Source organism: Poromitra crassiceps, assembly GCF_964638095.1.
Source record: "Poromitra crassiceps genome assembly, chromosome: 10".
In the NCBI taxonomy this organism is placed as follows: domain Eukaryota; kingdom Metazoa; phylum Chordata; class Actinopteri; order Beryciformes; family Melamphaidae; genus Poromitra; species Poromitra crassiceps.
The window spans coordinates 45,047,829-45,071,828 of record NC_139631.1 but is presented as its reverse complement, the minus strand read 5'-3'; the positions used below and the strand labels follow the sequence as shown (position 1 = coordinate 45,071,828).

Genomic DNA, 24,000 nt, shown 5'->3' with positions numbered 1-24,000 from the left:
TAACATTACCACAGGGAGACATGTTAGAGTCAACACCGCCAACATTACCACAGGCAGACATGTTAGAGTCAACACCGCTAACATTACCACAGGCAGACATGTTAGAGTCAACACCGCTAACATTACCACAGGCAGACATGTTAGAGTCAACACTGCTAACATTACCACAGGCAGACATGTTAGAGTCAACACTGCTAACATTACCACTGTGGCAGACATGTTAGAGTCAACACTGCTAACATTACCACAGGCAGACATGTTAGAGTCAACACTGCTAACATTATTTACCACAGGCAGACATGTTAGAGTCAACACTGCTAACATTACCACAGGCAGACATGTTAGAGTCAACACTGCTAACATTACCACAGGGAGACATGTTAGAGTCAACACTGCTAACATTACCACAGGCAGACATGTTAGAGTCAACACCGCTAACATTACCACAGGCAGACATGTTAGAGTCAACACCGCTAACATTACCACAGGCAGACATGTTAGAGTCAACACTGCTAACATTACCACAGGCAGCAGACATGTTAGAGTCAACACTGCTAACATTACCACAGGCAGACATGTTAGAGTCAACACTGCTAACATTACCACAGGCAGACATGTTAGAGTCAACACCGCTAACATTACCACAGGCAGACATGTTAGAGTCAACACTGCTAACATTACCACAGGCAGACCTGTTAGAGTCAACACTGCTAACATTACCACAGGCAGACATGTTAGAGTCAACACTGCTAACATTACCACAGGGAGACATGTTAGAGTCAACACTGCTAACATTACCACAGGGAGACATGTTAGAGTCAACACTGCTAACATTACCACAGGCAGACATGTTAGAGTCAACACTGCTAACATTACCACAGGCGGACATGTTAGAGTCAACACTGCTAACATTACCACAGGCAGACATGTTAGAGTCAACACTGCTAACATTACCACAGGCAGACATGTTAGAGTCAACACTGCTAACATTACCACAGGCAGCAGACATGTTAGAGTCAACACCGCTAACATTACCACAGGCAGACATGTTAGAGTCAACACTGCTAACATTACCACAGGCGGACATGTTAGAGTCAACACTGCTAACATTACCACAGGCAGACATGTTAGAGTCAACACTGCTAACATTACCACAGGGAGACATGTTAGAGTCAACACTGCTAACATTACCACAGGCAGACATGTTAGAGTCAACACTGCTAACATTACCACAGGCAGACATGTTAGAGTCAACACTGCTAACATTACCACAGGCAGACATGTTAGAGTCAACACTGCTAACATTACCACAGGCAGACATGTTAGAGTCAACACTGCTAACATTACCACAGGCAGACCTGTTAGAGTCAACACTGCTAACATTACCACAGGCAGACCTGTTAGAATCAACACTGCTAACATTACCCCAGGCAGACCTGTTAGAGTCAACACTGCTAACATTACCACAGGCAGACATGTTAGAGTCAACACCGCTAACATTACCACAGGCAGACATCTTAGAGTCAACACTGCTAACATTACCACAGGCAGACATGTTAGAGTCAACACTGCTAACATTACCACAGGCAGCAGACATGTTAGAGTGAACACCGCTAACATTACCACAGGCAGACCTGTTAGAGTCAACACTGCTAACATTACCACAGGCAGACCTGTTAGAGTCAACACTGCTAACATTACCACAGGCAGACCTGTTAGAGTCAACACTGCTAACATTATCACAGGCAGACATGTTAGAGTCAACACTGCTAACATTACCACAGGCAGACCTGTTAGAGTCAACACTGCTAACATTACCACAGGCAGACATGTTAGAGTCAACACTGCTAACATTACCACAGGCAGACATGTTAGAGTCAACACTGCTAAAATTACCACAGGCAGACATGTTAGAGTCAACACTGCCAACATTACCACAGGCAGACATGTTAGAGTCAACACTGCTAACATTACCACAGGCAGACATGTTAGAGTCAACACTGCTAACATTACCACAGGCAGACATGTTAGAGTCAACACTGCTAACATTACCACAGGCAGACATGTTAGAGTCAACACTGCTAACATTACCACAGGCAGACATGTTAGAGTCAACACTGCTAACATTACCACAGGCAGACATGTTAGAGTCAACACTGCTAACATTACCACAGGCAGACATGTTAGAGTCAACACTGCTAACATTACCACAGGCAGACATGTTAGAGTCAACACTGCTAACATTACCACAGGCAGACATGTTAGAGTCAACACTAGTTGGCGGCCAATTTCAAAACAAAACGTCACTATAATAATGAATGAAGTTTGGCAACATTCAGAAGCTACACTGCGGCCAACTTCAGTAACATGTTCATAGCGTTACTGCTGCGAGGAGCCGATGGCTCTACCCGGTCGACATTTACAAAAGCATGTCGACAGTGTTTTCTTACTGCCAGTAGCCTACAGTAGGGTTTGACAGATAACTAGTCCGACCCGTCAGCACAGCCAGCGCTCCCGGTCCTCGCTGCTCGTTACATATTTCCAAATAGGCGTTATTCTGATAAACTGGTCACATATATGTTACGTTCTCAGCCGAAAAATATGAAAACTCTAAAAACATTTTTTTTTTTTTTTGCTTGAAAACAGCTTTTTGGCAAGACTAAAAATGACTACGGTATAGACGTAATCTACTTCCGTGTCTAAAACCGGAAAGACGATTACAGACGATGCAGAAGCGTCCTTGTATGGGCAAGAATAAGGTGAATAAACAATACCTAATTATCATCACATTTTCTGTAATGCATCATTCATTAGCTATTGTACCAAATATTATTTTATGTATTCACTGGTCTCTATAGTCTCTCCTGATTGAACTAACATTATCACAGGCAGACCTTAGAGTCAACACAGCTAACATTAGGCTACCACAAGCCAACAACAACAATAAATAGATGCTTGGCTTTGGTTCACAGGACATCCAGAGTTTGCTTTGGACGCTGTGAGTGTCGGCCGCACTGCCTCACCCCTGTGTGTGTGTTCGTGTGTGTGTGTGTGTGTGTGTGTGTGTGTGTGTGTGTGTGTGTGTGTGTGTGCGTGCGTGCGTGTGTGTGTGTGTGTGTGTGTGTGTGCGTGCGTGCGTGCGTGCGTGCGTGTGTGTGTGTGCGTGCGTGCGTGCGTGTGTGTGTGTGTGCGTGCGTGCGTGTGTGTGTGTGTGCGTGTGTGTGTGTGTGTGTGTGTGTGTGTGTGTGTGCACGTGCATGTGTGTGTGTGTGTGTGATCTATAAAACTTGTCATTTTCAACACATCTGTGAAATGCCGTTTAGGACCATAAACCCTGTGATACCTTTCAACACAGCATGTGGTAATAGCAACAGGTTTGGTGTCAATGTGTTGCTGTGTCCACACCTTCAACATATGGGCTGTTGAAAACTGTGTGTGTGTGTGTGTGTGTGTGTGTGTGCTGTACATGGCATACAGCGCCGCAGTGGCCATAATTATGTTTTCATTTCCAGAGGGGTCAGAGGTCAGGAGCGGGGGGGGCAGGTTGGGGGTTCAGTGCCTTGCTCGACGACACTTTGACAGAGACGAACAGGAGACTGCTGCCTTCTGAATACAGGATTAACAGCAGACACCAAAGAAGAAAAGCAGCCTCCAGTGCAGCTCTCTACCTATCTAATAAGACTCTGGGACAGACGGCTGATATTTTGGGGTTTCTGGAGTAGGGTGGACGTTAGTCTCAACGCCAGACCCATGAGAGTACTTACGCTGATACAGTACGTTACTGCATGCTGCAGAGCTCTCTCTGGGTCTGGGACACTTTCCCTCAGCCGGCTGGTTATGGGAGGGAACCGTTCACTTGGCCAGTCATATGCCAGTGATGGATTCAGTCCTCTCCAATCAGTAACGACTTTAAATTTGCGATCAGACAACACGGGAGGCGCAGGCCATTTTTCGAACCGCTCTCTCATCGGTGCTACGACCTGTCACTCATTCAATTTCAACCCGCCTTCAAAACCAGCAGTGGTTGTGAAGTGGCACAGACTCACTTATGTAGTATGCGGAGCGCAGCGATTCAATGTAATATTTGAGTCTGGGGAGAGACTAGGCGGACGTCCAGGCCAACACTTCCACTTCTGTCCTTGTCTCCGTCTCAGTTATCTGTTTATAGAGATTAGCTGAAATGTCGTCTGGACCTAAAACACCTCAAATTGATTAACTCCAACTCCAGAAGCAGTCATGGAACAGTCATAATGTTACAAAGGTTCCCGCACAGATGCCTATTCGAGGCGGAGTGGCCGCCCCCCGGGGGCCCATGCCGGGCCTCCGGATCCAGCCAGCTCCCTGGAACTATCCCTGGAACTATCGCGAATTATGACATCATCAATGGGAACTGGCAGCGACGAAAGCACAATGGATAGCGCCAGCAGCGATGACATCACAATGAGAGTGCAACGTGACGTCTCGATGACATCATCAGAGCCGGTGATGCCGAGACCAATGATGTCATAACGGCATAATCATCTATGATGTCATAATCAGCAATATGACATCATCATCGGTTATGACCACATTTTTAGCGGGCGTAGAGGCTTGCCAGTTCAGTACGTGAGTACACTCATGACTAGGGATGCACCGATCGATCGGCACGTGACCGGAAATGGCCGATTTTCACGTGATCGGCCTCGATCGGTGATCTGCGCCGGTCACTCTAAAATGCCGATTCTGTGAGCCGATTTTCAAGTGACGTGCGCAAACCCAAAAGCAGCGAGACAGAGTGGATGAGTTGCAGCCAAAACAAAAGCTGCCACTACACATCGTCGGTGTGGAGCCGCGGAGGGGCCGGGTAGGTTGGAGTCCACTCGTCTGAGCGGCTCGCTTCACCTTCCTCCTCTGTCTCTCGGCACACGCAACAGTCAGTCAGTGCCATGGGCACACCCCACTGCAATGCACTTGTTATTTCCATTCACCCTCACACCGTCCGCCTCCTCTCTCTCTCTCTCCCTCCCTCCCTCCCGCTCTCTCTCTCGCTCTCTCTCTGACTGTCACTCTCTCACCGTCCCCTCTTCCCAGACCAGCGTCCACTTCACCGCTGCCTGCTGCTGCTGCTATCTGTCAGTCACGACTCACGTTGTAACGTGGATACAGCCAGGAGAGGACTTGTGTTTCGTATTGCGAATAGAACGACGAACATAATAATAAAACGCATCGGACCAGTGTGCGAGATGATTTTTTTTCGAATGGCGGATTAAAAAAAACGCGCTCTGTGTGTAAACTACGATATTCAAACGGAGTCAACTCAAACTCATTTCCTCATCTAGGCTACTCCATAACAGCCAAATCCACAACTGTAGAGTGGGCATGGCTTCGAAGGTCTCTGGGCTCCAGAGCTAAAGGCTATAAACTCCTTGTCCATGGATAACATTTTGACGTTCATTTATTTTATTTTATTAGTTTATTTGGTAGGGACATATACAAAAAAACATTAAACCCCATAGGGGAAGATATGCTTTGTAACAGATTTAGCCATAGGCTACTTTCCATCTGAAGCCCCTGTTCTGTTGCACCTTTTTTCTTTTGGAAAAGTAAATGCATGATAGCTGTGGGATATACTGGAATTAATTGTTTTATATTCATTGTATTCACACAAAAAAGAAAAGCTCTGTCCAGTAACCTGGAACACTTTTATTTTGAGATGTTTTTGAGTGAGATCGTCCTACCTCATGCAAATGATAAGAAATGTGACATGAATGTTAATTTTCTATTAAAGCAAAGTAAAAAAGTAAAAAAATAACCTGCCAATTATTGTTCTTAGAAATAAAATCGGAATCGGCAAAAATCGGTATCGGCAAGTCAGACTATTCAAAAATCGGAAATCGGAATCGGCCAAGAAAATCGCAATCGGTGCATCCCTATCATGACGCCAAGTTCGACCAACAGTCTGACCACATGCCAAGACTATCACGCAAGAGCAGCTACCAAAGAGGACTTCAACTCCATATCGGATACGATGACCTCCACCCTGGAAGTAGGCAGATGGGCGACTTGTGTGCTTATGGATCGCTCTTCTGAGAAACCGCGGAGAAGATGCCTTCAGGAGGTGCCTGCCTGCCAACACAGCTATCACAACCATCCAGTTGGCGGGCGCGATATCGGTATGTGGGGCCTGCATCGTGCCGTGATGGGCACACCTGAGACAATGCATGCTAGCAAGAACCAAGCTTATCAACGAGCAAGAACACTCTGCTAGCCAACCTGAGGAGGAAGCTCCTCCAGAAGTCCATCCAAGAACCGAGGTACCAGGATGGAGGGTAGTTAAACATTGCTCATTTGCATAATATACACGTTTTTGTTGTAATGATACAAAGCTGGTTGGGAATGGGCAAAGGTGCCCTTTAAGAGAATGAATGAGTCAGTCAGGTGGTAGTATACCGGTAGTACCAGTTGTAAAAGTACCGGTCCTGTAGTGGCACCGGGTTTCAGTACCCAACCCTATTTACTACTATATTTATTATTTGTCTTTCTGTCCATTTTCTAGTGTTGTCGGTGTGTGTGTGTGTGTGTGTGTGTGTGTGTGTAGCTTGGTGTGGGTCCAGAGTTATCGGTGCAGAGGACGACTCTGTCGCCTCGTATGAAGACGTTCCCCCGGGACACGCAGCTATAAATCACTGCTCCCGCCTCGTCAATACACAATCAATGACACACACACACACACACACACACACACACACACACACACACACACACACACACACACACACACACACACACACACAAATGCATACACATGCAAACCCACACATATATGCACACAGTTATCTCCCTCTGCCTCATACTCCCCCAAAACGAATCCCCCTTCTCCTCCTCTCTCCCTCCCCTCCTCTCTCTCTCTGCCCTCCTCGCTCTCCTCCTCTCTCCCTCCCCTCCAGGCCCGTATCTAGCCTGCCACACTAGGGTGGGCTGGTAGGGGGCAACTTTGGCGGTAGGTTGCCAGAGGTTGTGGGTTCGGGGATGGGGATTAAATTGCATTATATTCAGTGGCGCTGGAAGTACTTTTAGGTAGGAATGGACTCTCGGTGCTGCCTGCAAGGGCAGCGCTGAAGAAAATTTGACGTTTTTTGGACTTTCATCCAAGAATATTTAATTTTAAATTAACATTAGGATTATACTGTTGTGATGTCATTATTCAGTATCTTCTCCTTTTCTCACTCACTTTCATGTAACCACCTGCTCTCCCTTTAGTCGTTTTACACTACAACAGACAGCAACACAGGCATAAACACTGAACCAAATTGTTCCAGTAGGAGTCACCATTCTGTTTTGGGTCACCAAACTGTAAGTAGGAACTTTCACTCAGGTGACAGGCCAGTGTTTACATTATTATTGTCAAAACTATTAGCAAACCATGTACAAACTAACTATTTACAAAACTATTGCTATATTTCCAAGACGTTTAGTCTTATTCAAATTCAAACTGAAAAGTGACAAAGAAAACCACTTTGAAAGCAGATTGACTTACCCTAAAAATAAATAAAAATACTTCATCCAGTTTAAAATAATCAACTCCATAACATTTCTTTTCATTGGATGATCTTATTTCTCAAATCAAATTAAAGACTAGTGCAGTGAGACTTAACCATAGCTAAAAACTATTTGCCATTTAGCCTTCAAACCTATATTTACAAGACTTTTAGTCTTATTCAAACTCAAACTGAAATTAAAACTTTGAAAGCAGATTGACTTTGTTACCCTAACAAATAAATAACAATCCTTCATCCATAGTTTAAAATAATCAACTCCATAATATTCTTTGCATTGGATGAGCTTATTTCTCAAATCAAATTAAAGCTATAACTACTGTTAGGTACCCTAAACTAACTAACCCAGTGGTCTCCAACCTTCGGGTCGCGACCCTAAATGCGGTCGCCTGGAATTCAAAAAGGGAGATACAAAAAAAAAAAAAAAAAAAAATGGGGGTGGGCAAGATTAATTTTTGGGTGGGCATAGCCCACCCCTGCCCCCCCCTAGAATCGGCCCTGCTCCCCTCCTCTCTCTCTCTGCCCTCCTCGCTCTCCTCCTCTCTCCCTCCCCTCCTCTCTCTTGCCCCTCCTCTCTCTCTCGCCCCTCCTTGCTCTCTCTCTCCTCTTCTCTCCCCTCCTCTCTCTCTCGCCTCCTCTCTCTCCCTCCCCTCCTCTCTCTCTCTCTCCCCTCCTCTCTCCCTCTCCTCCTCTCTACCTCCCCTCCTCTCTCTCTCTCTCTCTCTCGCCCCTCTCTCTCCCCTCCCCTCTCTCTCGCCCCTCCTCTCTCTCCCTCCCCTCCTCTCTCTCTCTCCCCTCCTCTCTCTCTCCCCCCTCCTCTCCCTCCCCTCCCCCCCCCCCTCTCTCTCTCCCCTCCTCTCTCCCTCCCCTCCTCTCTCCCTCCCCTCCTCTCTCTCTTTCCCCTCCTCTCTTTCCCCCCTCCTCTCTCCCTCCCCTCCTCTCTCTCTCCCCTCCTCCTCTCTCCCTCTCCTCCTCTCCCCTCCTCTCTCCCTCTCCTCCTCTCTCCCTCTCCCCCCTCCTCTCTCTCTCCTCCTTTCTCTCTCCCCTCCTCTCTTTCTCTCTCCTCCTCTCTCTCTCCCCTCCTCTCTCTCTCTCTCCCTCCCCTCCTCTCTCCCTCTCCTCCTCTCTCCCTCTCCTCCTCTCTCTCTCCCCTCCTCTCTCTCCCTCCCCTCCTCTCTCCCTCTCCTCCTCTCCTCCTCTCTCTCTCCCCTCCTCTCTCTCTCCCCTCCTCTCTCCCTCTCTCTCTCCCCTCCTCTCTCTCTCTCCCCTCCTCTCTCTCTCTCTCCCCTCCTCTCTCCCTCCCCTCCTCTCTCTCTCTCTCTCTCTCTCCCCCCTCCTCTCTCCCTCCCCTCCTCTCTCTCTCTCTCCCCTCCTCTCTCCCTCCCCTCCTCTCTCTCTCTCTCCCCTCCTCTCTCTCTCTCTCCCCTCCTCTCTCTCTCTCTCCCCTCCTCTCTCTCTCTCTCCCCTCCTCTCTCTCTCTCTCCCCTCCTCTCTCTCTCTCTCCCCTCCTCTCTCCCTCCCCTCCTCTCTCTCTCTCTCTCCCCCCTCCACTCTCCCTCCCCTCCTCTCTCTCTCTCTCCCCTCCTCTCTCTCTCTTTCTATATATTGACCAAACTATTAAAGCAGAGAGCTCAGATAATGTCCTCTCATCAACCAGTTGTACTCATCAAATGAGCCTGAAACAAAAGCCCAAGCAAGCAGCCAATAGTGTGTCATCAGTGCCGGGGCTGCTGGGTAGTGTAGTTTAGGGGGGAATGGTGCTCAGTCACATTAGGATGATGGATTAGACTAGACGCTCCTAATGGAGATGAGAGAGGTGAGCAGCTGATGGACTCCACTTTCAAAATTTCACCATCTTGGTGTGTAGAGGTTAGAGCAGAAAGGACCTCCTTTAGTTCAGTTGGTTTGTCAGGTGAGAACGATGACCTTTGAACTCTGGGTTAGGGTTAGGGTTAGGCACCGGACAACAGCAGCGAGAGTCTCACGCTTGGTTCACACCGCAAACATCTCCGAAGCAGCACGTCACGGATGCATTGAGCAGGAGCCTTGTTGCCATTCACACCAGAAGCGCCGGTCACAACTTGTATTGACTTCATGCCTGGCTGCACGCGGCCGCTCGCGTCATGCGTCAAAAATAAAGCGAAACTCTCGCTGTACACAGGCGAGACAACGCATAAACGCGCCGGTGTGATCGGTCTCCGCTGTTAACACGGACACCTACTGTAAATGAAACTGCCTCCGCGAGGCGTTGCTTCAGTGTCGGATACGTGTCTGGTGTGTTTGGGCTGTCCGTCCTCCAACTAAGACAACTGACCGATGTTGACATCTGATCGCCAGCAGTTCCTGATGCAGTTCCTCAAATGGTTGAATAAGAAAAAGGTTACGAATTAAAAGTAAAAAAAAAACGTCCATCCATCGTCGGCATCGGAGGCAAACGTACACGCCTGTCTGTGTGTCTGTCTTCACACATTGTGGGAGTTCTATAGAAGTCTAGTGGACTACCCTGCACGTTGTGGGAGTTCTATAGAAGTCTAGTGGACTACCCTGCACGTTGTGGGAGTTCTATATAAGTCTAGTGGACTACCCTGCACGTTGTGGGAGTTCTATAAGGGCTTTTCAAACTACACTTAGCCAGGGTTAAGTCAGTCTCTTAGCCTGGGGCTAAGAGAGCTGTTAGCCCAGGGCTAAGAAAGCTTTCACACTTGCACAATCCTGGCCCACTCCAAAGTGGGCTAACCCCGACTTTCAGCCCCGGCTAGCTATAGCCCTGCTCTGGAGCAGGTTAACCCCTACTCTAAACACGGGGCGAGGTGCAGTGTGAAACGGGGCCATTTGCTGTATCTGGCAGCACTGGTTCCAACGGCCCTGGGCTCTACTAACCCTGGGCTAGTAGCCCTGGGTTTAGGTTAACCTGGGCTTTCCAGTACCCAACCCTATTTACTACTATATTTATTATTAGTCTTTCTATATTCTCTAGTGTTGTTGGTGTGTGTGTGTGTGTGTGTGTGTGTGTGTGTGTGTGTGTGTGTGTGTGTGTAATGGGGCTAAGTTAGCCCAGGGCTATCTTAGCCCTATTCTTAGCCCAGGGATAAGATAGCCCTGGGCTAAGAGCATGCAGTGTGAAAAGCCCTATATATCTTCACGCTATAGCGCTTGCAGGGTGTTTAACGCCCGGTGCAGCGCAATTTGGAGGCGTGCCCCAACAATCTGCTATTCTCCGTGCCGCACACAGTGCGCTCCCTGAAAAAGCATAAATGGGCATAATTTAACAACTCTTTAGCATGTAGCCATGTAACCCTCCAACTGAAGTTAAAACATAACTGGTTTTTACAGTGTAGAATTCTGGGTGTTTGTTAGCAAGTGCCAGAGGAAGTGTCAGTGTGACTGAAGTCCACAGGGAGGTTCAGGTCAGAAGGTATCAATGCTGTTGATTAGCTCTGGTCTCCTCTCACCTCAAATCGCCCAGAGAGCCGAGCGGGCCGCCTCCTAATGGACAAACACTCAACTGAAATCCTTTAACCGTCCCTGGAAAGACCGTGGAGACAAGCTCATTAAGACGGACGCAATCTGAGCTACAATCTGACCTCAACAACAAACTGCTCAATATGAACAGCTCTATCCCAAAAGTATATTCAGCCATGAAAAAAGATCATCTGAATTTCATCAGTCAATATCTCTACATTTAGAGGATCAATCAAGTCTGTAAAAGTCTGTAAAACGGTTGCTTTCTGTTACTGAAAGCACTGACCAAGTGCTTAAGCAACCCGATATCATGGCAAAGCATGTAGACCCGCCAAGGTACTGGGGCAGTGTCACCTTGAGACGAAACATTACGTCAGTTGGCTGTTATGGTTGAAAACATTGGGTTGGTTGTTACGGTTGTTTCATTTAATTTGAATGAGTTAATCAGATCTGGTGAGAGTTGTAGACTAGCACATGCGTCCTCCGATGCATGTGCAGTTGCCAGCCGCTTCTTTTCACCTGACAGTGAGGAGTTTCACCAGCAGGACGTAGCATGTGGGATATTCACGATATTCCCCTTAAGTTCCCCTCCCCCCTAACAGGCACCCTGACCGACCAGAGGAGGCACTAGTGCAGTGACCAGGACTCATACCCCACCGCCTTCCCACCCACAGACACGGCCAATTGTGTCTAGGAACGTCTGACCAAGCTGGACGTCCCGCTTCTGGGAATTGAACCCCCGGTTAATAGATCTCCAAAGAAACAGTGTAACACTAAGACATTACACTACATGGATGTGTGTGAATAGAGCTTAAAACAAATCAAGCACTAATTGAAAATTAGATCACGAGAGTTAATCGGTAAGAGTTAATTGGACTCAAATGAAATCCTTTAGAAGTCTAATTTAAACTTAGCCTTAATTTGAGAAGACCAAGCTTCCTTCTGTGGGAAGTGACACATTGTTTGTAGATGTGTGATGATGAAGGTCAAACTGCTGCGCTAAACACAGCTTCAACGCACACAAAAAACAACAACTAATACAGAATGAGTGCTAATTGAAAGTTAATTGGCTAATTAGAGTTCACTAGTAATTAGCTATTAGTGCATTGTAAATGTTAATTAGCGGATGAGAAGCCAGTCTGTGGGGTCCCACAAGGCCTGTGGGGCGGAAAACACCGACATCAACACTAAATGTGCATTTATTGTGGGAGAAACTGCATGTTGAAATGCTTACGACCTTTTACAGTTTTACTACTTTTGCCAACCTGGCAGGCAGGTAATGACCCACCCAATACAATAGCTGTCACCCGATCACCCCCCATCAACAACAACAAAAACAGTTGATTGGCCGAAACTGTGAAGCAATAGCCAATGAAACCAAACATCTTAATCGCCCCCAAACACACTCGAAATCTAACACAAACAAGCCTGGTATGCGCTCAAAATCTATTATTTAGTAATATTACTATTTAGCAATATTACTATTAATTGATCCTAAAACTGTTGTTTGTTATGTTAAGTGGGTTCTTCAACATCTAAACTTGCTTAAAATGGAGAAAATAACAAAACATTAAACTATTTTAGATCACCTATTTAACAATGTACCGTCTGCCGTCTGGTTTTTCACATCAAAAGACAACCATGTTGTCTTCATTCATAAGGAAATCTACAGTGTGCTTATGTCAGCATGTGCTATCAAATATCAACCCAATTTCAAACAATAATATCATGACATGACAGCTGTCAATCAATCTTCATGGTGAATGCGAGACGAGCAGAGCGGGGCAGGGGCGGGGCCTCTGGGAGCATGGACCAAAAAGATCTATAGAAATATCAACCTTTACTTTGCTTTTGATTTAGCTCTTATTTGATTCCAGACATGAGTAATATTTCATGTTTAATATTTAGCTATAGTGAATCACTAGAGTAATGAGGCAAAACAGACAAATCACTGCTAAACGGCAACAATAAATGAGAAAATGAACCTTCAATTTAAATCCTCTGGAAGTTGACTCTTTGAAGATTTATCTACATGTAAACACTCTGTCCTCTGAAGCGTGATTATCTTCATATACACATTCATATTTGATTCACAAATAAACTCAAAAATATTGCGGACGCGGGAGATGAAAGAGCGCTGCGAAAAGTCAGATTTTCACTAAAAGCCCTATTGACTGCTCCCCACACTGCAGTAAACACATCACTCATAAAAGAGCCCTTATTAATTTAGTTTAGTCCAGTCGTTTACAGTACGCTGCCTTTGGAATACGTCAGATCCATAAGTGGAAACGCCGTCTCCTTGTGTTAATATCATTCTCTCTGACACATCGCTCACTGCCGCAACTGAACTTTAAACAATATGCCGGTTTAAAACTAAATCAAAAGCACTTTCCAAGGCCTCGCCGACGTAAACAAACTCCTCCTCCGATGATGGATTTGGTCGAAATGACACCGAGGGGAAAAAAGAAAGAAAAAGAACACAGAAGAAAAACTTTAGAGAAAGAAACGGTCAGTCGGGAAGGGGGGGGGGGGGTGTTCAAACACGACAGAGCTGAGAGGTGTGTGATTGTGTTTTTAAAGCTGATATAAAGAGCCATCAGTGTTCTACAAATGAGAGCGAGGGGGAGAAAGAGGGGGAGAGGGAGAGAGAGAGAGAGCGGAGAGGGAGAGAGAGGGGGGGGCAAAAGAGAGAGAAGGAGTGGGAGAGAGGGGGCAAGAGAGGGAGAGAGAGGGGAGAGAGAGAGGGGAGAGGGAGTTTGTGTATGTGTGTGTGTGTGTGTGTGTGTGTGTGTGTGTGTCTGTGTGTGTGTGTGTGTGTGTGTGTGTGTGTGTGAGAGAGAGAGAGAAGGAGAGAGAGGTATAATAAGATGGTGGGCAAAGTGAGTTGAGGAGTTTACGCTCCACCGTCATCTTTCAGCATGATGTAATTCAACATGGCCGCTCTTTCAGCATGATGTAATTCAACATGGCCGCTGTGTGAAGAAAACAAAACAAATGAGAGAGGCACTCGCAGAGCGCAGACCTCTGCCAAGGCCAACATGGCTGCTATTATTGCTTGATGTTGGTGAGGCTTGTTCATGAGTCACATCGGATCCGCTCCTCTAGAACAGCTTCTTCTGCTGCTAAACCTCCACCATGAAGTTTCATGAAAATGGGGCCAGTATCCATCCACCTTTAAGCACTTATCCAGGATGGGGTCGCAGAGGCAGCAGATCCAGCAGATCCAGCAGGGGACCGCACACTTCCCTTTCCCCGGCCACATTAGCCAGCTCGGAGGCATTCCCAGGCCAGCGTGGAGATATAGGGCCCTATCTTCCCAAAAATGGTAATTTAGCATTTGCGCTCGTTTAACGCAATGCAAATCGGGGGCGGGCACAAGCGCATGCCTGTTATAATAGTACTGGACATAGGCGTGCCACATGCCAAAGCAGGCGTTTCAGCGCTAATATGTGGGGATAGATGGCATTATCCTGTCGTCAGCAGCGCGCAATTACTTTGCGCTAAGAGCTTTGAAAAGCACCTCTTAGGTGCTAAAATACTTGCTGCGCTTGAGCACATAATCTCCATGCTGCGCAGCGCAGAAACGTCATTACGCACAGACGCGAGGACATCAAATTCTGCTGCTAAAATTGGGTAACCAGCAGATTATTTGGTGAGGCGATCAACTATAATTCACTGAGAAACTTTTATCACATTGCAAGGAGGGGTTATGGTAAATTAATTGAGAAAACTTGTACATGTAGCCTACTTGCAATAGGCTATTCACCTTCACCTGCTATAACCCGGAGGGTCGTTGGCATCACAGCCGATCTGTCACAAGCTCTCTCCATCTCTCTCTGTCCTCGAAGGCAGCTCAGTGTTTCACGAGTTTTAATTGAGTCCACTGTAAATCCTCCAATCTTTTCTTTTGTCTCCTCCGTTTACACGCTGCAAACACGTTTCTATTGTCCCACTCCAGTCAACAAAATAGCCCGAATTGCATCAAAACTCAGATGTTTTTAACAGGTATATGATGTGCATGTCTTGCACATCATCAACGAACATCATCAACGAACACCGCCCAAATCGCGTTTGCGCCATGTATAAATGATTTGGCACGCCTCTAATCTGTGTTTGCGCCCGTTGTTGTGACGAGTTTTGCTTCCCCGGGAGTATTGCATCGCCACCATATTTTGGGGTTGTTTTTAAATACAGGGAGGTCACGTCTACCCAAACAATCATTACAATATGCTCCCGTGAGGTGGGGATGCGTTTCGCTGCTGCCGGGCGGGGGAGCAAAACTCGGCATAACACCTGGACAGCGGACTGCAATCCTGCCTGCCTTAAAGGACGTGCAAACATGTGCGCAAGCGCAAATAGGGGATATCACCTGTACCAAGATAGGGCCCATAATCTCTCCACCTTGCCCTCTTTCTGCCCCGTGGTCTCCTCCCAGCTCCCTAGGGAAGCGCCCAGATGGCATTCTTACCAGATGCCTGAACCTCAACTGGCTCCTTTCTACGCAAAGCAGCAGTGTCTCTACTCAGAGTCCCTCATGGATGACTGAGCTTCTCACCTTGTCTCTAAGGGAGATGCAGCCACCCTCATGAGAAAACCCAGTTCAGCGGCTTGTATCCACCATCTTGTTCTTTGGGCTCCAAACAACAAACCTCTTTGGCATCTCGGGGGGATGATGTCACTTCAAAACTGATGATGTCACTTCAAAACTCTCCCAAACACAGCAACTCACTCCACCAAAACAATGGATAAATACTGTAGCACTGGGCTACAGTTAAAGAGGAAAGGATTTTACGGTGCCTTTAACAGTCAAGTTGTGTCGCTTTCACGTGTTTGTCAGCATGACATCACCCATTGGTTTGTAGACACTCCGTGCTGAAGCCTAGTGTGGCCGTCGCCTTCTTGAGGTTCTTGCGCAGCTCGCACGAGACGGCGCGAGACCAGGGGTTTCCCCGGCACGAGACCAGGGGTTTCCCCGGCGCGAGACCAGGGGTTTCCCCGGCGCGAGACCAGGGGTTTCCCCGGCGCGAGACCAGGGGTTTCCCCGGCGCGAGACCAGGGGTTTCCCCGGCGCGAGACCAGGGGTTTCCCCGGTGCGAGACCAGGGGTTTCCCCGGCACGAGATCAGGGGTTTTCCCAGCATGAGACCAGGGGTTTCCCAGAGCTGCAGCCCCGCCTGGTATTAGTCCATAATCAGGCAACCTGTCAATCACGCCCGAAACAAATAAAAATATTTTCTAACGTTGATTTTACTCTAAATAGATGAGTTATATAAAAATTCACCGCCCGTACAGTTGCTATGAAAGGTGAAATGAGCTATATAGACCAAAACCGTGTTTTGAACCAGGCTCTAAACATGTCGATTGGGCATTTTAACATGGGAGTGAACAGGAGGGACTGTCTCCCTTTTGGAGCCAGCCTCAAGTGGCTATTCGAGGAACTACAGCTTTCAGTATCGGTCTGTCAAAGCCCCAGCTTGCCGCCTGGCGTGTGTGAGGTTGAACTCTCTCTCGGTGGCTCATGTGGGTCGAACCCGAGCGGTGTGTCAGCGGCGCGGCGCTGTAGGACTCTGTTTGGCTTGTTCAGCTGAATTTTATCTGCTCCTCTTCCCATAAAACCTTGGTATAGACAGGCAGCTCCACATCGACCCCCCCCCCCCTGCATATCCAGCCCACATTTTTCTTCCCTATGAGTATTAGTTTATTGAATAAGTGGCATCTGTTTTCCTGGGCCCGTCACCGTAAGGCGAGGTATTTCTCACTGACGCACCACGCTGATTTATACACCGCCCCCACTCACCCCGCAAAAAATAAAGCTAAGCAAAAAATTTCCAATACATCGCACACCCCTCAACACGCGCACACGCACGCACGCACACACACGCATGCACGCGCGCACGCACGCACGCACACTCACACCCACCCACACGCATACACACACACACACCCGCACGCACACACACGTGCGTGCGCAAACTCACTCACACACACACACACACATCTCCTCTTCTTCCAAACACCCTCCATCCATGCTGTATATAATTAAGTTGGCAGATGTTATACACACGCACTCTTTTACGCACTCTTTACTCTCTTCCTCACACACACACACACGCACACACACACACACACACACACACGCATGCATGCGCACACACACAGACACACACAGACACACACACACACACACACACACACACACACACACACACACACACACACGCTCTCTCAGCCACACACACACACCGTCGTTTGATGACAAGACAACCAAAGTCATTAATTGCTGACAGGAGCGTCTGGTTTGGCGACTGCTCCTGAAAAACTCTTTCCAGGGCGAGTTTTGAAAAACTCGGATGTTGTGTCATATGTCACTAGTCACTACTATATCATAAAACGGCTTCCGCGGCCCACAATTGCTCAACAGTTGAGCAGGCGAGCACGCGATGCTGGAGTTTATATGGCATTTCTCAGCCCTAAAGTGAACGGCTAGCTTTATTGTACTGATGCTGGCGTTGCAGACGTCTCACTCTTTACTGCACGATCGCTCAACAGCTGTTGCACTATTTCAAATGTTGTCAATGTTCTATGAGCCCCGAATGTATAGTCAAGTCGCACATCATCTGATTCTGTGCTATAGCCTACACCAAGGAGATACGCCCAGAAAAACTGTGCAAGTTACGTCACAAACAGTATTCCTCCGTAGCTTAGCTGCAACGATAGCCACAGTATTGCTGAAATATCAACAACCGGCCAACGGATTTGAAAGCCGATGCCCCCGTTGGAAAGAGCGTGACTCGAAAACACGTGTTTTGGATGTCTGTGATTGCGTGATTTGGTATGTAGTGAACCTGAGCTTGTTTGTGTTTTGTTTTATGTGCTGCAGAACAGGAACCTGTTGAAAACCAGTTTTTAACTGAGTCAGGCCATGTTTGAATTGTAACACTTTTAACACCTGTAATATCACTTTTCCTCTTTTCCTGTATACATGAATTGAACTGCACTATGGTGTTTTGAGCCCGGTTAATGTTGTTACAGCCAGTAGGTAGCGGGCATAGCTAACAGCTAGCTAGCTAGCTACGGTAGATAACATGTTAGCTCGTCCTCCTCAGTCACAATCAAATTGCCATAGTATAGTGTTCAATTGAGTCCTACATCATCATTTCATTTTAGCAACTAACTTAACTTTTTGAACTTGAGCACAAGTTATTTTGTCAAAAAATATTTGTTGAACAATGTCGCTAATCAACAATATCTTAAAAATGCCACAATAAACTGGCGGAGTGCTTTAAGAAAATGTTCTGAAAAATCTTGCTATTTTTTTAGCCATTGGAAGTCACACGGAACAGTCTCATATAAGTAGCGAGCTGAGACACATTACAGTACGCTGCAAACACAGCAAAGTGCAGCCAGTTCCCTTTCGGCTGCCTTGTTAACAGATGAGATGTTCAGGTCAGCCGCACCGCGCGAGCGGCGGGCAGTTGGTTCAGGCCAGACAGGAAGTCGGTAGAAGTTATGACCAGCGTGAAGCAAAGCATTGTGAAGGCCAGGCTCCTGCTCCAGTTGAATTTACGCTTGACGGGGACTTTAGAAGCTGGTGTGTGTTTGCACCGTGAAGTCTTTTCTATTGACATTTGCCAGTTTGGTTTGACTGCATAGCCTTCAAGAGCACATTTCTGAATAATCGTGAAGGGTACTGTAAATACACAAAGTACTTACCGTTGATTTACTGTATTTTCAGTGTGAAATAATAATAAATTCATTGCTGACATAAAATGAGACCAGTTCATCAGTCAGTGAGAAACAGATTGGAGATTTATGTAGGAGCTGTAAAAAATATGGGTTTGTTGTGTTATTCAGACTAGCAATGTTATCTCATTAATATCATCATCTTATTATATATCATTATACTGAATCAGAGGTGGGGACTCGAGTGACATGACTCGAGTGTGACTTGAGTCCCAGGTTTACTACGTAGCTTGAGTCAGACTGGAGACTTGACTCTGACTTGTACTTTAATTAACTTGAAAAGGTTTCTAAAGTGTTGACTTGAGATCTTGTGTTTGTGTAAATGACTTAGATTGAAAGTGATGAGATTTGCTCCAACAGACGACTGAATTTAAATTCTGCTCTCTGAATTTGTCTGGAATGATTGAATTTATTGAAGTTTAAACTGATTATATAGAAATCATACTCATGATGCTCTTTACCAAGTGTTTATCCTTTAAAACCACATTGCATTGAAAAGCCCTAGATATTGAATTTTCTTCAAGATTAAATTGGTAGTTGCCTCCTGATTTTTTTCTGAATTGACTTGGTAATCTACACTTGACTTGAGACTTGCACCTCAAGAGTTGAGACTGATTTGGGACTTGAGCAAACTGACTTTGGTCACACCTCATGACTTATCTGATCCCCAATCTGGGCAGCCAGAGTCTATCAGTCTGATGACTGACTGTTATTGTTTACAGTCCAATTGACGCAAGAATGGACTTGATTGTAGGTCCAGATGACATTTCAGATAATAATAAATGATTATTATCTGACATCCGACAATGTCATTATGCTACTTATTATTATTATTAATAATAATAATAAGTAGCATAATGACCATGAAATATTGGCCAATAGGTCATTTCAGGTTGATTGATTGATTGATTGACTTTATTTGGTGATAAAAACAGGACATAAGACAACATATCACCGAGGATAAAAACACAATAAAGCCCGAAGGCTTATTTCCATTGTGGTCCCCATGGAGACAAGACAGACAACGTAAATACGTGTAACAAAGAAGTGCAAGTGGGAACATAATTTAAAACTAATACAACTCCATTAAAAGATAAAGGTCTCGTGCTGTATGGCGTCTCACCTGTCGGGGTTCTGCGTACAGACGTGCATCTGCAGCAGGATCCTCTGGGTGAAGGTCTTGAAGCACTGGCCGCACTTCCACAGGTGCCAGTCGCTGAACTCGGTGCTCAGCTGGCTGGTGGAGGTGGGACTGGCCAGGACTCGCTGGTTCTTGGAGCCCAGCTGGCCGAAGCTGGACTCGGCCTGGCCCACCATCCCCGCCTTGTCCAGCAGGGAGAAGCTTCTGGAGCACGGCGAGTGGGGGAAGACCATGGAGCGCAGGAGGGAGGTGGACGAGGTGGAGGAGGGTTTGCCGTTCTTGCTGAAGGGTTGGAGGGAGTCTTGTCTGCTCATGGCCTCCATCACTGTGGCCGGGACGTTTACTGGAGACAGACGGGAGGACATGGAGTCACTTAGTTACAACAGGTTACTGTTAGGGTAAGGAGGAGGAGGAGTCAGTTACAACAGGTTACTGTTAGGGTAAGGGGAAGCAGGAGTCACTTAGTTACAACAGGCTTAAGGCTTTTGCACATCAATGTCTGTGTTTTATTTTTCATCCGAAATTGACGCACATTTGAAAATAAATACAAGCTCATGTTGTGTCACTGCACGTTTACACACTGACTCAGAAACTTTTGTCCGTCATTAAAGTTTGCGGAACAGGTTCACTTTTCTGGATTTTTCGCTTCAGTCAATGACCTTTTGTGAGCTGTTTGACCTGTCTGTGTTTTAATGACGGATTAAAAAAGATGCATACAAAAACTGTGTGTAAAGACCTTTACTGTACATGGGACTTCCAATCATGTTGACTTGACTTGACCAACCTCGGTGTCATTATTGCTGATGCAAAACGATATATTTCACCTCCTATAGATGCACACGTTCCTCCAGCACAGGCTGGCTAATTTTAGATAATGTTGCTAACATGGATGAATTGCTATCTAGCTAACATATAGCCAATGTACGAGCCAGATCAGCTCCGGGAGTCTGGATGGATTAGTTGACATTATCTTGTGTGGATAACGTCCACTATAGGCTGATGATCTGGCTGGTAAATCTGCCCTCTTTGCATTTTATTCAGTTCAGATTTGTATTTATTGCTCACATTTTTATTTGTCACTGTTAGCTGTTAATTAGATAACAATAAAAATATGAATCAAACAATCATATAAATATGTATTACGATGATATGTTGAGGATTACAGGAAACTAAAATGGACGACAACGAGAACAGAATAAAAACACAGACGACAGAGAAGACTAGTAAATGTGATCTGGGGCTGAAGCGGCTGATGCCAGCTGTCTTTTGCTCTACCCAGAATCCATCTGCGTTGTGTTGTGCGGTCAGAGCGCCTGGCGGGCAGCCCTGCACCTCATAACCCTTCATTATGCTAAATCTGTTTGAAATGGCATTAAGAAGCCTTGAGTCTCTGTTGATGGCTGCACTTGTCATCTTGTCCCTTGTTGTCCTGTAATCAAAACTCTTTTTTTTTGCCATTTGTATGTACCGGTACTTGTATATTTGAGAGCGGGACAGTGAGTGAGAGAGAGAGACAGGAAGGTATGGGAGAGAGAGGAGGACGTTACATCTGCAATCATATCGCTATCGGACGATTTTAATCCGTTTTTAACATATCGGCATCGGTCCGATGTTAGTAATTTTTACATATATATCTGTTAATGTTGCAATGTTGTCGGTAATCGGTAAAATTTTCATATTGAGAGGAAACCATGTGGTAAATCTATGATTTATGGGTTTTTCGAAAATGTTTTGGAAATACAGTAAAGAAAGACATCACTTTTTCAAATGCAGTGTTTACATGTGTTTTTAGGTACACAATTTTATCTGTAAATATCGGTTATCGGCAATAACTGCAATGTTAATATCGCTTATCGTTCTCAGCCAACATTTTCATATCGGTGTATCCCTAGAGGACATGCAGTCAAGGACCGCGGGCCGAACCAACAACCTTCCAGCCACAAACCTGCCCCCCCCTGAAACACAGGAATAACAGGAACAGCCAGTATCACAGCATCTCTGAGCTTCCATAAAGTCAACATAAACACCTGGCAACAGCCAGTATCACTGCATCTCTGAGCTTCCATATAGTCAACACCTGGCATGGTGACACACCAGGCAACTGTTTGGGCAATGGAGATGGGCAACACTTCCAGCAACAAGCAACAAAGTGAGCAACAGGGTCAGAAATCTGTCGAGCTACTTCCCAGTATAACTAACTAACTCCCAAGCAATGTCACCCATGTGAGTTGCCCAAGAAAATTGCCATTTGGATGTCAAACACTTTTTTCTTTTGTTTTTTGCGAATTTTGGGCAAATTTGAGTGAAAACAACAAGCGAATGTTTCAGTTGCGTTTACTATTTAGCAGCAGTTGGACCATTACTACAATATTTTTGGCTGAGGACAGATCACCTGACCAATTTTCTTGTCTCTGATTGGTTGATGTTGAAACTTTGCAAAAAAAAAAGAGCTTGTTCTTGAATTCAAACTGATTGTTTTCAGTGAGACTTTCCCACCAAATTTCGCCCCAGATTTGCCCTAAAAATGTGCCCGTGTATTATCACCTTTACTAACCTGTGATATTTATTTAATTTCCCTCCAGCTGCCTGCAAAATCCCCGTCTCGTCTTGTCACTGGAGAAGGGTCTGAAATGCCTTGCTCAGGGGTTACTGCTCCAGATGAGCCTCATCCTCTGCCAGTGTTTTACATGAAGACATCCAGACAGTCATAGCGGTCCATCGCTCACGGCTCGCCCTGCCAGCAGCTCTGCAGCGGCTCATTGATCCTATAATAACCTGATGAGCCCATAATTAAACCATCTGAGAGATCGACGCCGCGCCGCGCGCCGCGCTCCATTCATTTTGCTACAAACATCGCATATACAAAAACACGTGTCAATACGCTTTTGGCTGCGTATGAAATGCATCATTCAAATGTGAGAATTATGCAGATGGCAGTTTGCAACATTGCAGAGTCTGTGATTTCTTGATAAGGTTTTGGAGGCGGGGTATTTAGCTCAAGAGCTGTACTGCAAACTGAAGTGTTACTGCAATATTACAGTAACAGTATATTAACCAACCAGTAAACCAAGGGCCTAAACCAACCGATCTCACGCAACTCGCTGTATACCGGGCCGAGGCAGTAACCAGGAAGAGCCGGTGTCGGTGCTGGAGGACCTAAATATCCAGATTTAAAATTTTCAGTGGATTCTATAAATGTAAAATGACCACATTTGATCCTGTGATTGGGTTGCACACACAATAACACACACACACACACACACACACACACACACACGCACGCACGCACGCACGCACGCACGCAAACACACACACCACACACTAGGGCATTCACAGACTAGTCGACTAGTAAAGCCACTAGTCGACACTGTGCTTAGTAGTCGACTAGTCGTTTTAGCAATTTTTTTTTGTTTCAGGTCAGAAAATATTAGTTTCATAGTCAGTGATTTGCTTGAAATGCTTAATTTCACAAAAGGCTCAATATCTCAGCTTCTAGATGGAAACGCCTGTTTTTGCTGTTTTTGACTTATCTTCTCCGGCTGATAACTAAAGAACGGAAAATGGTATCAATAAACTTTTTTTTGCTGATGATACAATAGAGTCTCCTCATTCTTTGTGCGTGTTTGGTGTTTACATAGTAATATCAGACAATATTCTGTGGGCCTCGAGAAATCACTGAAAAGGCTCTGAAACTCTGGCACTGGGAGCGTCCGTTCTCCAAAAGTGGCTGGCACTCAATGAGTTCAAAAAAATGTATATATTAAAAAAAAAAAAAACGACTAGTCGACTAGTCGACTACCTTTAGGGACGGCTAGTCGACTAGTAAAATTCACTAGTCGTGAATGCCCTACCACACACACACGCACGCACACACACCACGCACGCACACACACGTGCGCGTTCACACGCAAACCACGCACGCACGCACGCACACACACACCTACACACACACCTACACACACATACACACACACACACACACACACACACACGCGCACACACACACGCACAAGGTAACAGACAGAGCAGAGTTGGCGGCTGTGCTGCAGAGTGTCAAGCCCAGAGAGCTGATTGGATGGAACGTGCACGAGTAAACATAGCTGCAGGGTGTGTGTGTGTG

At 46.1% G+C, this 24,000-nt stretch overlaps 1 protein-coding gene across 1 annotated transcript in view; it reads right to left on the bottom strand.

Annotated features, from left to right (window-relative positions):
• Positions 1 to 24,000, bottom strand: part of prdm6 (PR domain containing 6) — a gene marked incomplete at both ends in the record, with an annotated part of 126,694 nt that overhangs the window by 31,079 nt on the left and 71,615 nt on the right. The window contains one exon of the mRNA XM_083643989.1: positions 19,863 to 20,223. Within this exon, the coding sequence (XP_083500115.1) occupies positions 19,863 to 20,223 (361 nt within the window). The remainder of the gene's footprint in view (positions 1 to 19,862; positions 20,224 to 24,000) is intronic.